Source organism: Polypterus senegalus, chromosome 14 (genome assembly GCF_016835505.1).
Source record: "Polypterus senegalus isolate Bchr_013 chromosome 14, ASM1683550v1, whole genome shotgun sequence".
Taxonomy (NCBI): domain Eukaryota; kingdom Metazoa; phylum Chordata; class Cladistia; order Polypteriformes; family Polypteridae; genus Polypterus; species Polypterus senegalus.
In genome coordinates this window covers 110,517,630-110,533,967 of record NC_053167.1, presented here as the reverse complement: position 1 = coordinate 110,533,967, position 16,338 = coordinate 110,517,630, and the positions used below count along the sequence as shown (strand labels likewise).

The window sequence follows — 16,338 nt, the reverse complement described above, 5'->3', positions numbered from 1 at the left end:
CACCCAGTCGCCAGCTTGCCCTTCTCAACAGAACACAAAGCCCCCATAAATCACAGAAGGTCTGCATGTCTCCAATGAGTTGGTGGTAAGTGAATTCCAGCTTCAATCGGCACTTCACCAGTACTTTAAACATCAGGAGCACATTGGTGGTCTTTGAGTTTTTCCCTCTGTTCCTCCTGGTTTTGAGGATTGACAGTTTTGCTTGGCCCAGAAGATAATTTCCCAGCACACACTTCTTTCTCTGTCTCTGAGTATACTTAATACCAAAAATAAATCCAACAGTTGACAATGACAGTCCTATTCTATCCAAAAGTATCTTGAGAAATATAAAAATGGTTCGAGCCGTTTGCAGTTAACAAAAAGATGAAAGACAGTCTCGCTGTTGACAAAACGGACAACAGTCTGACGTTCCCGGTGAAATAACCGACAAAAAGGAGTTGGTGTTGAGAGCCCCATGAAGAATCCTCCATTGCAGGTCACCAATTCTTTTTTGCAGTGGTTGTTTGTAAAAAGTTCTCCACGCTGGAGTTTCATTCACTCCAACATGCAGTTCTTGTCTCCACGTGTGTCTGGCAAGTCTCTAAGAAATTTATAAAAAGTCACCTTAACACACACCTGGTAGAGCTCATTTTTTCCCATCGTGTCAAACTGCTTGTCTATTAAGTTGCCAACTTTCAGAATGGAGCCTGGCGGTCAGTGCAGTCTGTGACGTTGGGTTTGACTTGGATGACGAGTTCTGTGACATCTGAGTTGAAGATCGGATTGTCGGAGAGCGCTCTGGCACAGTGACCCTGCGCCTAAGTTCACCAAGGCCTCCTTAAACTGGCACAAAAAATGGTGTACGAGCCGTTCAGACCTCACGCCCAGGACCGATGTGAGGTGTGCTGTGTGTGCCATGTGCTAGTGTGGTTATTTAAAAGATGGCCAATCTTCGTGATTCCACTTTTAATAAGGATTGAGGTGAAGTGACAAGAGAGAGAGCAGAGGAGATTTCACACATTATTCCTAATCAGAGGTTCCTCTAAAAAACAATGAAGATTGCCAAAAACAAAACGAGATCTCATAAGTTTACTATGCCAAGTAAGCAACATTGACTGATAAATTTTGGCAAAACTGATAAAGTTAGTTTGGAACGTCTAAGAGGAGTAGCTGTTTGTCAAATTTTAACTCGCTCACTTTGTGTAAAAGTACAAACGCCAGGTCTCTCCAAGGCAGGCCGTCTGGACCATAGAACAGCCTCTGCAGCGTCTGGAGCCTGAAGGCCTCGATTTTACTCCTGACGCAATCAGTCCCTGCCCTCCTTCTGCCACTGGTAGGTGCAGCACACCTCTCTGGACCCAGTGTAGACTGTCCCAAAAAAAGTCAAGGATGATCGTCTGTACGGATTTGATCAGAGCTACTGGTGGATCAGCACACCTGAGCTTGTGCCAAAACATGGAGGCAATCAAGTTATTCAGGATTAACACCCTGCCTCTACATGAAATGTCCCTCAGAAGCCACTTCCAACGGTTCAGCCTTGCTTGGATCAGATCTGTCCACCCCACCCAATTGTCTACAGCAGTGCCATCTGTGCCTAAATACACCCCCAGGTACTTAAACACGTTTTATTCCATTGGAGGGTCTCAGGAAGAGCTGGAGGAGACGCGAGTCCCCAGTCACCCAGCAAGAAAGCATTGCTCTTGAGCCAATTGACTTTCGCTGATGTCAGTCTTTGAAAAACGTCTAAGCAGTTTACTAAAGTGTTTACCTCAGATGAAGAAGACACAAAGACAGTCACATCATCTGCGTAGGCAACGACCTTAAAACAAGCAGTGGGGCAAACTGGGATGCTGAGACCAGAAAGACGACGCCTGAGCTGCTCTAGGAGGGGCTCAATTGACAGAGAGTAGAGCATCCCTGAGAGTGGGCAGCCCTGGCGAATACCCCTGGTGACAGAGAAGGGGCTGTTGGGCACCGTTAATCTTCAGAACGCCATATATATTTGAGTAAAGCATTCCAATGTATTTGGAGAAGGAGGACCCAAACCCAAAAGCTTGTAGGACTCTGAACAGATATTGGTGATCCACTCTGTCAAAAGCATTTTCTTGATCCAAGGAGATCATTCCTGCCTTTAAACCAAGAAGCTTTGAAGTCATAATCAGGTCTCGCACCAGAAATATATTATCAAAGATGGAGCGGTCTGGCACACAGTAGGTCTGATCTGACCTGATGACACCCCATTACTCTCGCAGGCGAGTAGCCAGAGCCCTGGACAGAATCTTATAATCCGTACATAAAAGGCTAACAGGACGCCAGTTCTTGAGGTCGGACAAATCTCCTTTTTTTGGGAGCAGAGCAATAAAAGCCCGCCGACAGGATAATGGCAGTTCATTGTTCATTACGCTCTCCCTGAAGACCACCAATAAATCCGCACCTAATAAATTCCAGAATGTCTTAAAAAACTCGACCGTCAGGCCGTCTATGCCAGGTGACTTTCCTGTATTTAGTTCGCTGAGGGCCGTAGTCAAGTCCTCTAAGCTGAGGGTTGTATCCAGAAGCTCTTTTTCCGTTTTGGGGATTTGTGGCAGGTTGTCTAGGAGGCTCCTGGTCTCAGAAGAATCTTCTGTTGTTTCGCACAGAACAGCTTTTTATAAAAATCCTGAGCAATAGCTCTGATGGCCTCAGGCTCCTCGATGATGCGCCCATCCTCATTTTTCAAAGCATGAATCACTTTACTCTGTGATCTTTTTTTCTCAAGTCCAAAAAAATATTGAGAAGGAGAATCCATTTCAGAGCACAAGAGCACCATGCACCCATCTGTCCAATAAGTCCAAGAGATCTTGTTTTTTTGTCTTTAGATTCTCAAACACCATCGTTAAAAGAGCTGTCGAAGACGAAGAGAGCTCTAAGATGTCCCCTTCCAAATCTGCCATTGCTTTCCTCATATTCTGAGTTGCATTCTGTGTGTATTGCTGACACAGCACTTTGATTTCAGTTTTTGAACAGTCCCACCACTGCCGCAGAGATGAAAAGGAACTTATTGTCAACCTCCACCTCTTCCAGAAGAATTCAAAAACTTCAATGAAACTGAGATCTTTCAGTAGGCTGTTATTGAAGTGCCAGTATGACGGAAAAGAAGATTGAAATGGAAGGGAAACTTTGAGAAGGACAACACTGTGATCAGAGAAGCCAGAAGGATGAATGGAGCAGTTCGCTATAAGATTGCTGTGGTGATTCAAGCAATACACTCTATCTAGTCTCGCCATGGAGATCGAGCCCCCCGAACCCTTCACCCATGTGTACTGACGAATTCCTGGGTGTAATGCCCTCCAGACATCAAAAAGGTCGGCCTTGCTGAGGACTGACTTCAAGTGAGCCGATGAGCTGGGGTGAGGCTCCAGGCCATTTCTATCTAAGGTGGCGTCATCAGTGCAGTTAACTTGTCCGCACTTAAAACATTTCAAGGACTCTGATGATACAAACACCACGTAATCAAAACCATCCACTCTGAATTTGAGAGCCACATCGAGTGCACTCTGTAAATTGTTTAAAATCATGTGAACTTGTCTCCTGAAAGAGACAACATGTTTTAAGTCAGGTGAACGACAGCCCAAGGGAATCATTGAGACTTTTGATATGATCTGCCCATATCTTTCAAGTTCTTTGATGAGAATATAATTTTTTTAGAAATGGAGGAACATTCGAAATAATCACTCTCCGTGCAGGAGTAGAAAGAGGCAAAACTGAAATTAAGGTGCCATGAATAATCACACCATTCTGAACAAGAGTATGCACCAAACTCTCGTCATTTAGAAAAACAACATTTTTATTCATTTGAGATGCTGAACGGACATTTTTACAGCCGATTAACTTGCCGACTTCCACTACACACGTCCCAACAGAGACCATTGGATCAACCAGCAACTTCATGCCATGCCAGCGTGTTAATTTTTCAAAATTGCGCGGCATCAAGCCAGGCGGTGTTTGCCTCGGCGGGCAAATACAATACTGGGGTCAAAAAGAAAAACAATATGTAGACAGCAAATGAACTTGAAAATGACATGAAATATAAAGATTAGGAAAAAACAATAAGAAATACTCACAAGCCCACTCCACACACCACCACCTCCTCCTCCTGCCAGCAACCCACAGACAGATCTACGTAATCAAACCACAGACCGACAGTGATCAGCATAGTAATAGATAGACCACAGACCGATAGATAGCATAGATAGATAGATAGATAGGGAAACACTACTATATAATAGATAGATAGATAGATAGATGGATAAGAAACACTACATGATAGATAGATAGATAGATAAGGAAACACTACATGATAGATAGATAGATAGATAGATAGATAGATAGATAGATAGATAGATAGCACAGTTACTTGTATAATGTTAGCATTTACCCCCCTGGGTGGAACTGAAGAGTCGCATAGTGTGAGGGAGGAACGATCTCCTTAGTCTGTGAGTGGAGCAGGACAGTAACAGCAGTCTGTTGCTGAAGCTGCTCGTCTGTCTGGAGATGATCCTGTTCAGTGGATTCTCCATGAATGACAGGAGCCTGCTCAGCGCCCGTCACTCTGCCACGGATGTCAAACTGTCCAGCTCCATGCCTAGAATAGAGCACTAGTTGAAAAGACAGCCATTCACTCCAGTTCTGCTCCTGTTAATCTATTTCAGGGTCACAGTGGGCCACAACTTACCTCAATATCAATCTGCAGCCAATTCCAGATATGGCACCGGCCCATCAGTGGGGATGCTCAGAGCTGTCAAATAACCAAAAATGATCTGGTGAAAAAAATCTGCTGTTTCATTCTCCTTTGTAATGTATTGTAGCTGCCGGTCTCGGCACCAGGGAGATCAGAAACAAATGCTTTCTTTCGCTCTTGTTCTGTTACAACTTGTTTAACTGATTCCATTATTAGGTCTTGCAGTTTAGCCCCATCTAGTAGGTATATCTGGCATGTCCCTATCTTCCCCCCTTGCTTCCTGTCATGTGAGGTAATCAGGAAGTTAGTTTAGAATCAGGAAGGCCGCCGTTCATGGGCATGGAAGCTCATTAGTCACAGTTCGCTGTCGTCTGCCATATCTTCATACTTGTGATAGCATCATCCGTGTGTATCACTTTACTTTGTTACCTTTCCTTTTATACATATTTGCAGATGGAAGTGACTATATGGTTTGTGTATAATGGCACAGTAATTTATATTTGAATGATACATTTGTTGTTTAACATAAAACCGCTTAGTACTTTGTATCTTTTTTCAGTTTTAGTTTCACCCTTATAATTCAAATAAATTTGTGGACAAAGAAACAATGGTCTGTAGAGTTTTGGAGAAAGAAAGGGGTTTATCAGCCTGTCAAAGTACATAGTCTGTGTGAAGGCCCGGACAGTACAGTAAGTTATAATAAAAATAAATAGAACTGAAACTGAATTCAAATGAAAACCAAAAAATAAATAAATATATTGATCAATCTGCCTTCTACACAGGCCAGGATTTAAGCCTAGAGCTGTGTTGTCACTAGTATCAAATTCACCAAAGCATTTCTCATAGCGAATATGCTGTGTTTACCAAACATTTTTCCTGGAATTTCGCTTAATTGAACTTTTTTCCCAGTGCCCCATGATGCTTTGCAAAGGCAGCATAACATCACAGTCATGCTCAGAATTTTCACACATGTGTACTGTAAGCGTACTCCTCCTAACATTTTACATTACTAGCTGATCTGCATTGTGCATGTGTGATGTCACTACTCAATCTGTACTGCAGCCGGATTTGTACCCTTGCAGTATTTTCATTTGAGGGGTTTGTTGGGTGACCATAATGAGAATATTATGAGTACTGCCACCAAATACATACAGTGGTGCTTGAAAGTTTGTGAACCCTTTAGAATTTTCTATATTTCTGCATAAATATGACCTAAAACATCATCAGATTTTCACTCAAGTCCTAAAAGTAGATAAAGAGAAACTAGTTAAACAAATGAGACAAAAATATTATACTTGGTCATTTATTTATTGAGGAAAATGATCGAATATTACATATTTGTGAGTGGCAAAAGTATGTGAACCTCTAGGATTAGAAGTTAGTTTGAAGGTGAAATTCGAGTCAGGTGTTTTCAATCAGTGGGATGACAATCAGGTGTGAGTGGGCAACCTGTGTTATTTAAAGAACAGGATCTATCAAAGTCTGCTTTTCACAACACATGTCTGTGGAAGTGTATCATGGCACGAACAAAGGAGATTTGAGGACCTCAGAAAAAGAGTTGTTGATGCTCATCAGGCTGGAAAAGGTTACAAAACCATCTCTAAAGAGTTTGGACTCCACCAATCCACAGTCAGACAGATTGTGTACAAATGGAGGAAATTCAAGACCATTGTTACCCTCCCCAGGAGTGGTCGACCAACAAAGATCACTCCAAGAGCAAAGCGTGTAATAGTGGAGGTCACAAAGAACCCCAGGGTAACTTCTAAGCAACTGAAGGCCTCTCTCACATTGGCTAATGTTCATGTTCATGAGTCCACCATCAGGAGAACACTGAACAACAATGGTGTACATGGCAGGGTTGCAAGGAGAAAGCCACTGCTCTCCAAAAAAAACATTGCTGCTCGTCTGCAGTTTGCTAAAGATCACGTGGACAAACCAGAAGGCTATTGGAAGAATGTTTTGTGGACGGATGAGACCAAAATAGAACTTTTTGGTTTAAATGAAAAGTGTTATGTTTGGAGAAAGGAGAACACTGCATTCCAGCATAAGAACCTTATCCCATCTGTGAAACATGGTGGTGGTAGTATCATAGTTTGGGCCTGTTTTTCTGCATCTGGGCCAGGACGGCTTGCCTTCATTGATGGAACAATGACTTCTGAATTATATCAGAGAATTCTAAAGGAAAATGTCCGGACATCTGTCCATGAACTGAATCTCAAGAGAAGGTGGGTCATGCAGCAAGACAATGAACCTAAGCACACAAGTCGCTCTACCAAAATGGCCAAGTCAAAGTCCTGACCTTAATCCAATCAAAATATTGTGGAAGGACCTGAAGTAAGCAGTTAATGTGAGGAAACCCACCAACATCCCAGAGTTGAGGCTGTTCTGTACGGAGGAATGGGCTAAAATTCCTCCAAGCCGGTGTGCAGGAATGATCAAAAGTTACTGGAAACGTTTAGTTGCAGTTATTGCTGCAAAGGGGGGTCACACCAGATACTGAAAGCAAAGGTTCACACACTTTTGCCACTCACAAATATGTAATATTCGATCATTTTCTTTAATAAACAAATGAGTATAATATTTTTGTCTGATTTGTTTAATTGGTTTCTCTTTATCTACTTTTAGGACTTGAGTGAAAATCTGATGATGTTTTAGGTCATATTTATGCAGAAATATAGAAAATTCTAAAGGGTTCACAAACCTTCAAGCACAACTGTAATACTATTCCCTGTGTGCTTGTTCACTCACTCACTCCGTAATTTCATATATACTGCTGAATGCATGTGTAATTAGCCATGTGGCACAGCTATGAAGTAAAACAAGTTTTAAAGAAAACGTCTAACTTCCCCTGTGTCAGAAAACACGAGACACTGTGAAATAATAATAAGAAAAGATGTATTACTATTTACAATATGTTTCTATCCTATTAATGGAAGAAAAAAGTACAAAGCATCTGCACCTATAGATCAGAAACAAAAAAGACATGCAGGCTGGACCCAGAACTGCAACATCAGACAATGGATTGAGTCAGGCCGTATGCCCCAAGATTAGAACTCTTCCAAGAATGATGATTTTTTTTTTAACTTCTTGCTAGTTTGTGTCCGTTAAGTTGTATTTTGTTTGCGGATATTGTTCCATTTGTGTCTTTTGCTGTTTGAGGCATGGTGGGGTGGTGGTTAGCACTATAGCCCCACAGCTCAGGTCACGTTTTTTGGCAACAATAATCAGTCCAGCATAGTTGTCAGACTTTACCCTGAGCCTCATGGACAAATGAAAAAGCACTGCACCATTATAATCTGCACAAAATGACTTCAGTTCTTCCTTCCCCTTGTGTCTGAGTCTGGTGAAGTTTCCTAATATTTTCACCGAATGCTTTCACCAAACACACAGTAAAGTGAACTCCAAAGGAATTTTGATCATCACTCGTTGTCAACATGCTGTCCTTAACATGACAGCCTAAAAGTACAACTGATTAACACAGTCCTCTTTACATTATATTTTTTTTTTCATTTTGGTGAACAGGTGAACTTTTACCCCCTCAGCTACACGTCCTCAGCATAACCAATGACACCCTACATGTGGAGTGGACGGCCACCGAAGGTGCAACACACTACCTACTGATTGTGAAAGAAGTAACGGCATCCAAACCTTTCAAACCGATCGTGCAGTCCGTACAGGAGACTTCAGCCAAAGTGAGTGGGCTTCAGCCTTTCACAAACTACAAGGTTGTGGTGTCAGCCAAGGACTCCACGAGAAGCAGTGCCTACTCCGATCCTGTCTTCATAACCACCGGTAGGCCTTTGTGTTATATTACAATACACTGAAAATAATAGCCCAACAACAACAACAAAAGCTTAAAACAATTCTAATTTTTCCATTTTTCTTTTACAGATGTGTCTTTGCCAGTCAGGTCATCTGCACAGCTGTAATCGGTGCTTTTTTGAACAAAGTGCGTCTAAGCCTCTGCTTTTGCAATTGTGCTAACATCTCATCAGCTAAAGTATAATCATTTTGAATTCACATGTAAACTGAAGATTACATTTGCAGGTATATGAACATGTGTGCATCTATTTGTGTTGTGTATATATAATATATACAAATAATATATATATAAGCTCATTTCTGTATCACCATTTTACACAATGCAAGCCAATTTCATTTTAAATAACCAAACAAGCAACCTGTCTTCATACCGCTTAATAAAATGCCATCCTATTGCCTTGAATATCAAAATAAGGTGTATTGTTCTTTTTATTATTCTTATACTTATTCACTTTCTGTTCTCGTCTCTCCTCTGATTTTCTGCCTTGGCAGCACTCCAGCTACAGTACACACTTCACACATTCGGTTTCTTAATGTTAAGTGAGCGGCGTCACAAATTGCAGTCACCACACGCTGCCACACTCTCCTTTACTCCATTTTAGCTCAGTATCACATCATAACATCATCACATTAGTTTCTAACACATGGTGCACTTTTGTTCTAGGGAAACAAGCCCCTGCACTAAATACACACAACACTTTCAAAACTGGCTTAATCCAGTTTAGAGATTTTAGGGCTGGAGCCTATTCCAGTGCCAGTGGGTGCAAGACAGGGACCAACTTGTGATGTGATGCCACTCCACTAAAAGGCTCGGTATTGGGTACACTCATATTCACACATTTTAAGAAGCATAGAATCTATCAAAATAAAGTTCTACAACTAAAAGTACGTGTTTGGGATGCACTTACATGGTGAACTATATAGCTGGTTGCTACAATTAGTAATAAGGACAAACAGTTTAAGTGGCCATCCTCCTGTAGGTGTTAACTGGGATGGCCCACTTGCCTTTATAGCTTCATGTCTTTGATTTGGGCCACTTTCATCCAGACATATACATTGGTGGGACAAGCATTATCAAAACCAGCTACTGTATGCAACCTTTACCTGTAACCCCATACCTGTCTCGCTGTCCTTATTATACCCGGGTATTCCAACCTGGTAACCTCTAATGGCAGGATGCTTGTTGACGGAGTCTGTCGTTACTTCAACCCACTTTTACCACCAATAAAGAGCTTCTCCAAGGTGTCCCACTGAGCCCTCAACAGACTGCGGCTAGACCAAGGAATAGGCAATCCAGCTTCTTGGCTACTCTAGTAGCAAATAGACAGAGACGCTGATTTAAGCTTTTACTTAAAAATTACTAGGGGGCTCTACCCCATGCTCACTTCGCTCTCCAACCCCAGGCCAGCCACCTTGCATCTCTGCCGCTCACGTATGTGGAGTTCACTTTCACCAGTCAACAAACCTTATAATTCTTCATTGGGAAGAAACACTACTCTTCCCTGATTGCAACACGAATTAGACAATCTACAAGTCTCCGACTTAAAAAGCTTAAAACTGAACAATATCTACATACTTCTGTCATATCACCTATGTCCATATATTCAATCTCTTTTCGCTGTTCCATTATTTCACCGAGTTATAATTTCCGTTTGTTAGCGATCTTTACTCTCAGTTTTTTGAGACTTTTAAAATTGAGTACTTTCATAATCTCTAACCTGCTCTGCATGTTTTACCACGCCAACGTTTTTGAACCTCTTTACGACGTTCTACTCTGTCTTCTACTCTGTCTTTTATTTCTGACCCCACTTGGAGCTGAGAGCGCAGGAACCGTGTCTGACAATACGAAAACACGAATGAGAAGTGATTGGACCGTGAGCGTGGTTTTAAATGTTTGAGAGGAGAGCGGGACTCGTCAAAATCTCTTTGCAAAAAGTCTCGTCTCGTGGGACCTAAAATGAACTCTCGTGGGAGTTGAAATTACTGTATCTCCAAGAAAGTCTTGTCCCAGGATTTCCTTTTATAATAGAGAAATATTTATTTGCATCTAAACAAATAGCAGCAAATGTAAGCGATGCAAAGAATCCTACAACCTGCACCCTTAAAACTATTGGTTCTGTAATGGCACTTTACTGGGTTGTGTAGTTCCTCGTAGAATCATTGCTTCACAAAGAACCATTTTATTCCATGAAAGGTTCTTTACATATGAAACTGGTTCTAAAGGCTTTGATAAGGTTGCTACAATGTAAGCAAAGCAGAAATGTATAGGAAGCTACCTAGAAAGATAGCCTCAAACAAATCAAGAAGATTAAAATCATCTGCGTTTCACAAATCTGTTATCATCTATTTATGGACCCCTGTATGGATTTAAATACATCAAGGATCTTCCTGAAACCTTCATGTGGATGGTTCTATTAGGGAAACAAAAATTGTTCCCTTATGGCATTGCTCTGAAGAACCACTTGAAGGCCATTATTTTTAAGAATGTGGAGCAGTTTAGATTTAAATCAGTCTCAGATGGCCTTTTAATTTTTGTTACTTTTTGTGCAAATTATATATCCTTTATTAAAAAAAATACAAAGAAAAAGATTTCTTGACAGAGAGGGAGAAAGATGGAGGGTGCTGTTTGCAATGTGTCCACAGCAGCAGAGATGAAGAAAAACTCCATGAATGTATCCAGATTTTTTTCCCCTGAAACAACAACTGAGTTCATTACAAAAGTGTCAGAAAAGCAGCAACCAAACTAAAAGAGTCAATTGTTTCATGCAGTAGTTGGAAGAAAATATCTTTTAAAATAAAAAGTCCAATAAAAGACAATTGCTCTCCTCTCCTCTTCTCACTCAAAATAAGCATCTGCCTTTTCCTCTCCATTAGCCGAGCTTACAGTTTAATGGGTCATTATCATACTAGCTCAAGGTCAGTTGCTGTTTGAATTCAAATCTGTACTTTCTAATTAAGCAAAATACTCTGAACTCTGCTTCAACTTTTAGCTTTTGCAGAATGCACTGCCCATCTGTTTAACATAACAAGATTTTAAGGCTTCAGGCGTATCACCAGAAATCGCTCGGCCGTCAACGTTAAGGTATCACCCATAGAGGGGGTTAAGACTGGCTTGTTTTCTGACACTAAAATCTATCAATCACTATCAGTTCTACTGTTTTTACTTATGTAAACTTTGTAAGAAGATAATATACTGATTTATTAGGGAACATAAAAATAAAATGTGCAAAAGCTTTAAAGTGAAAGACTAACCTAAATAAAACGTTTTGTAATAATCATCTTCTTGGTACCTCTTTTCTTTTGTATCTCAAGGGACATTCCCTCATATTTTGTTCCTTTCTGGTGCACTAGTTGGGAAATATGTATAAAAATCTGCATTGTACATGTGGCTTTATAATGTATAATTTGTATACATTTAGTAGGAAATAAATTATGCAAATAAATGACTGAAACTGAACTTTATTGAGGACTTTGAATAACGACTCACCCAGTGAAAACTGCGAAATTGTGCCTTATCTGCTGCCTTGACGATAGTAAGCTGCATGAAGTCATCAAGCTGTCCAGACACCGACCACAACAGAGTGAACAAGCCCAAAGAGGCCCAAACTGACATTCATGAAGAGGGGATTTCAGACTGGCAGAATACACAGCATCGTGTTAGATGAACTTATAAACTTCAAAGGTGGCATTCAGGAGCAGGTGAGTTTCTCTGTCAAGCATGAATGCGATTACTCATCTGTTGCTCAATTCGTGTAAGTCTATCCCATACACCCACTTCTCAAGAGTGTGAGAAACCAGATTCTCTCTTCCGAGGAAACCAATATTAGCATCCATTCTGGAGAAAACAAAGCACACCACTCATCCTCTGTGCACTAACATTCCAGCAGTGAAGCACGGTGCTGGCAGCCTCATGCTGTGAGTGACTAGTGAGGGAAAGTCAAACACGAAAATGTTTGTGTCTCAGGGCCAACTCTGTCCACCGACAGTCCATGATAGATGGAAATACATTTTATTGAATAAAAAAACAAAAAAGAGCTGGTTGATGTACTCCTTCCTCCCATTTCTATAGCACATGCTCAGTTACGAGGCCTTTTCCTGTAATCTTGTAGAAACTGAAAACACTTCTGATAATGAATGATTATATATATAATTGATACATAGATATATATATGGTCTCACAAGTTACACTGTTTGTCAGGACATACACCAAGCTATTACGTCTACTAGTAGATCTCTGCAATAACACTAGGGTGAAGCACACATCAGACATAAGAGAGCTACAGAAGTGCTCTGCTGAGATGGTTATACCTGCTGGAAGGACTAGCATTACAGCAGTAATCCACTGATCAGGTGTTTATGGCAGACTGGCTGGACAGAATTCAATCGGAGTTTTGGAGAGATTCTCTGGTCTGATGAGACAAAAACTGAACTCTTTAGGTAGAACTTCAAACAGCATGTCTAGCAAAGACCAGGCAGCACTCATCAACTGCCTAATACTATCTAATGAAGCATAGTGGTGGCAGTATCATGTTATTGGGGTGCTTCTCAGTAGCAGGGACAGGGAGGATGGTCACAAGTGAGGGAATACAGGGAAAGATGAACGCAGCCAAACAGAGAGGTCCTTGAGAAAACCAGCTTCAGAGTGCATGCAGCCTTAAGACTCAGGTGATGGTTCACCTGTAAGCAAAATGACCTGAACAATACAGCTAAGGGAACTCTGGAGTGGCTTCAGGTCACGTCTCTTGACTGTTCTTGAGTGGCCCAGCCAAAGCCCAGACTTAGACCCCACAGAACATCTATCTGTTGAGCGATCTGAAGAGGACAGTTTACACACACTTCACATCCCATCTAAGAAAGCTTGAGAGGACGTGCCATAAAGAATGGGGCTAACCATCCAAACCCAGGTGTGCAAAGCTTGTAGAGAATTACTCGTGAAAACTAAAAGTTGTAATTGGTGCCAAAGTAAAAATTACTGAATTAAGAGAGAGTGTGAACAGGTAAGAGATGTCAGTTTTTGATGTTTAATGCAACATTTTCAATCTGTCATTATGGGTTATTGATTAGAAATTGATGGGCTGAAAACGGCAAATGTATCCATTTAAAATTAAACGTACAACACACAGAAGTGGGCAGAATGTGAAGGGGTCTGAATACTTTCTTGCATCCCCTGTTTAATGCTCTTTCAGGTGCATTTGCATGGTCTGGGTCACAAAGTTCAATAACGGCAACAGCAATCAATGTATGACTCAATCAGGAACTGCCATTGTTCATGACTCACGTGTATTTGCTGCTTTAGCGATGCCAATCTTATCTGAATGCCAATCTCAGACTCTTGACACTAAAGGACTTGCAACAATTAAACTGTGCCACCAGATGGTGTCTACGTACTACATTCCGGTTTCTATTATGCTTGCATGTGAAGCTAAATAGACAATTACATTTACTTCCCATCTGGCTTGGTCTGTATATATTAAAAAATAGAGCTACAATTGCAAAAAAACTAAACAAGCATGTCCTGCTATTTTGGATCATGAATTTGGAACAAAAAAAGTCTGTCCAACATCTAACCAGTTAATTCTTGTTTAACATGGAAAGCGAAATTTCTTATCTGCCACGTCCACCCTTACTTCCTATAGGGGGTATTTTAACTATGCCCACAATAAGTCAATAATGAATCCTGTATTTTTTATTCTGATTATTTCCTGAACCACTGATTCTTGCTGCAAAATAGATGGATGATTTTTTTCCTTTTGGGCGAAGTACTCAACTGTTAGATGAAAAGGCTACTCAGCTGCTATGTCAACAACCTCTACAGTAAAACAGACACGCACTACAATAGCCCCTCTGAATTGGATTCTATATTACAGCATTTCCTTTACTTTAAAAACCCCCTGGAAGTTTCAACTTCCTTTTACAGAGTGAACATTCTTTCACTTTTGTATCGGAAGGAAAATAATGATGAAGAAATCATTAAAGAACATGTACATGACAGCCTTACTACATTAGTTTTCACCCTGATTAAACCGATTTTATTAAATCTTGCTTGGCTTTTGGCTCCTTTTTCTACCACTACTGGACAGTAATAGTATCTTTAGATGTTGAAAAGGTGTTAAGACTGCTTAAACTGGGCTTACGTCTGGCAAATACTTCATACTATGGGCTTCCTTTCAGGATTTTACCTTTCGCCACTTTGGCAGTAACATGTTGGTTTTTTTTGGCAGCTGGTACACCTGTCCATTGTGACACATACACACAGGGACAAAACTACATCAGACTTCACTACAGCTGACAAGAACTTTCTAAATGCCTCCCGAAAACACAGGAAGAACACTGAATTTCAAAGACACGTCACTGCTGTCTGCTGCACAATTGTGTCACCAGTACATGTTTAAAAATACTTTTAACAAAAACCATATTATGAAAACAAACCATGTAAGAATAAATAATATAAATTAGCATCATTTGTAGACAATTTTAAAACTGTATCTGGCAGCGTGCAGGCACCAAGGGTGAGGAACAGTAATTGCATTAAAAAAGTCCATCAACAGCTGGCTCGGGGAAGTTTCTAGAAAACAGTCCCAATGTCCTAGGTGTACATCTCAATAAGGATGACACCAGAGAGAGTTGGAGCAATGCCCTGAGCAATTCCTCACCGGTGATGAACTGAAACTACTGTGGGCTACAATTCTTTTAAAAAAAATTTTTTTAAAAATCAAGTCTTCATCACTCAGATGAAAACCACATGCACAGAAAATAGATAAATGTCACATATGTGATGTACAAGATACAATTTAGGTGTCATACGTAAACACACAATGCCGTTTTTAAACTGATGGTTTTTATTATTTAGGAGAAAAAAAATCCAAACCTACATGGCCCTGTGTGAAAAAGTAATTGCCCCCTTGTTAAAAAATAACCTAACTGTGGTGTATCACACCTGAGTTCAATTTCCGTAGTCACCCCCTGGCCTGATTACTGCCACACGTGTTTCAATCAAGAAATCACTTAAATAGGAGCTGCCTGACACAGAGAAGTAGACCAAAAGCACCTCAAAAGCTAGACATCATGCCAAGATCCAAAGAAATTCAGGAACAAATGAGAACAGAAGTAATTGAGATCTATCAGTCTGGTAAAGGTTATAAAGCCATTTCTAAAGCTTTGGGACTCCAGCGAACCACAGTGAGAGCCATTATCCACAAATGGCAAAAACATGGAACAGTGGTGAACCTTCCCAGGAGTGGCCGGCCGACCAAAATTACCCCAAGAGCGCAGAGACGACTCACCCGAGAGATCACAAAAGACCCCAGGACAACGTCTAAAGAACTGCAGGCCTCACTTGCCTCAATTAAGGTCAATGTTCACGACTCCACCATAAGAAAGAGACTGGGCAAAAACGGCCTGCATGGCAGATTTCCAAGACACAAACCACTGTTAAGCAAAAAGAACATTAGGGCTCGTCTCAATTTTATTTTTTTTTTTAGATGGAACTACTAAAAAAATCCTGAAGGAGAATGTCCGGCCATCTGTTCATCAACTCAAGCTGAAGCAATCTTGGGTGCTGCAACAGGACAATGACCCAAAACACACCAGCAAATCCACCTCTGAATGGCTGAAGAAAAACAAAATGAAGACTTTGGAGTGGCCTAGTCAAAGGCCTGACCTGAATCCAATTGAGATGCTATGGCATGACCTTAAAAAGGCGGTTCATGCTAAAAAACCCTCAAATAAAGCTGAATTACAACAATTCTGCAAAGATGAGGGGGCCAAAATTCCTCCAGATCGCTGTAAAAGACTCATTGCAAGTTATCGCAAACGCG

At 40.9% G+C, this 16,338-nt stretch overlaps 1 protein-coding gene across 1 annotated transcript in view; it reads left to right on the top strand.

Moving 5' to 3' along the window:
• LOC120514791 overlaps positions 1 to 8,932 on the top strand; it is a 217,889-nt gene extending 208,957 nt beyond the window's left edge. The window contains exons 48-49 of the mRNA XM_039735347.1: positions 8,222 to 8,491; positions 8,591 to 8,932. Coding sequence (XP_039591281.1) covers positions 8,222 to 8,491; positions 8,591 to 8,628 — 308 coding nt within the window. The 3' untranslated portion in view covers positions 8,629 to 8,932. The remainder of the gene's footprint in view (positions 1 to 8,221; positions 8,492 to 8,590) is intronic.
• The last annotated feature ends 7,406 nt before the right edge of the window (positions 8,933 to 16,338 follow it).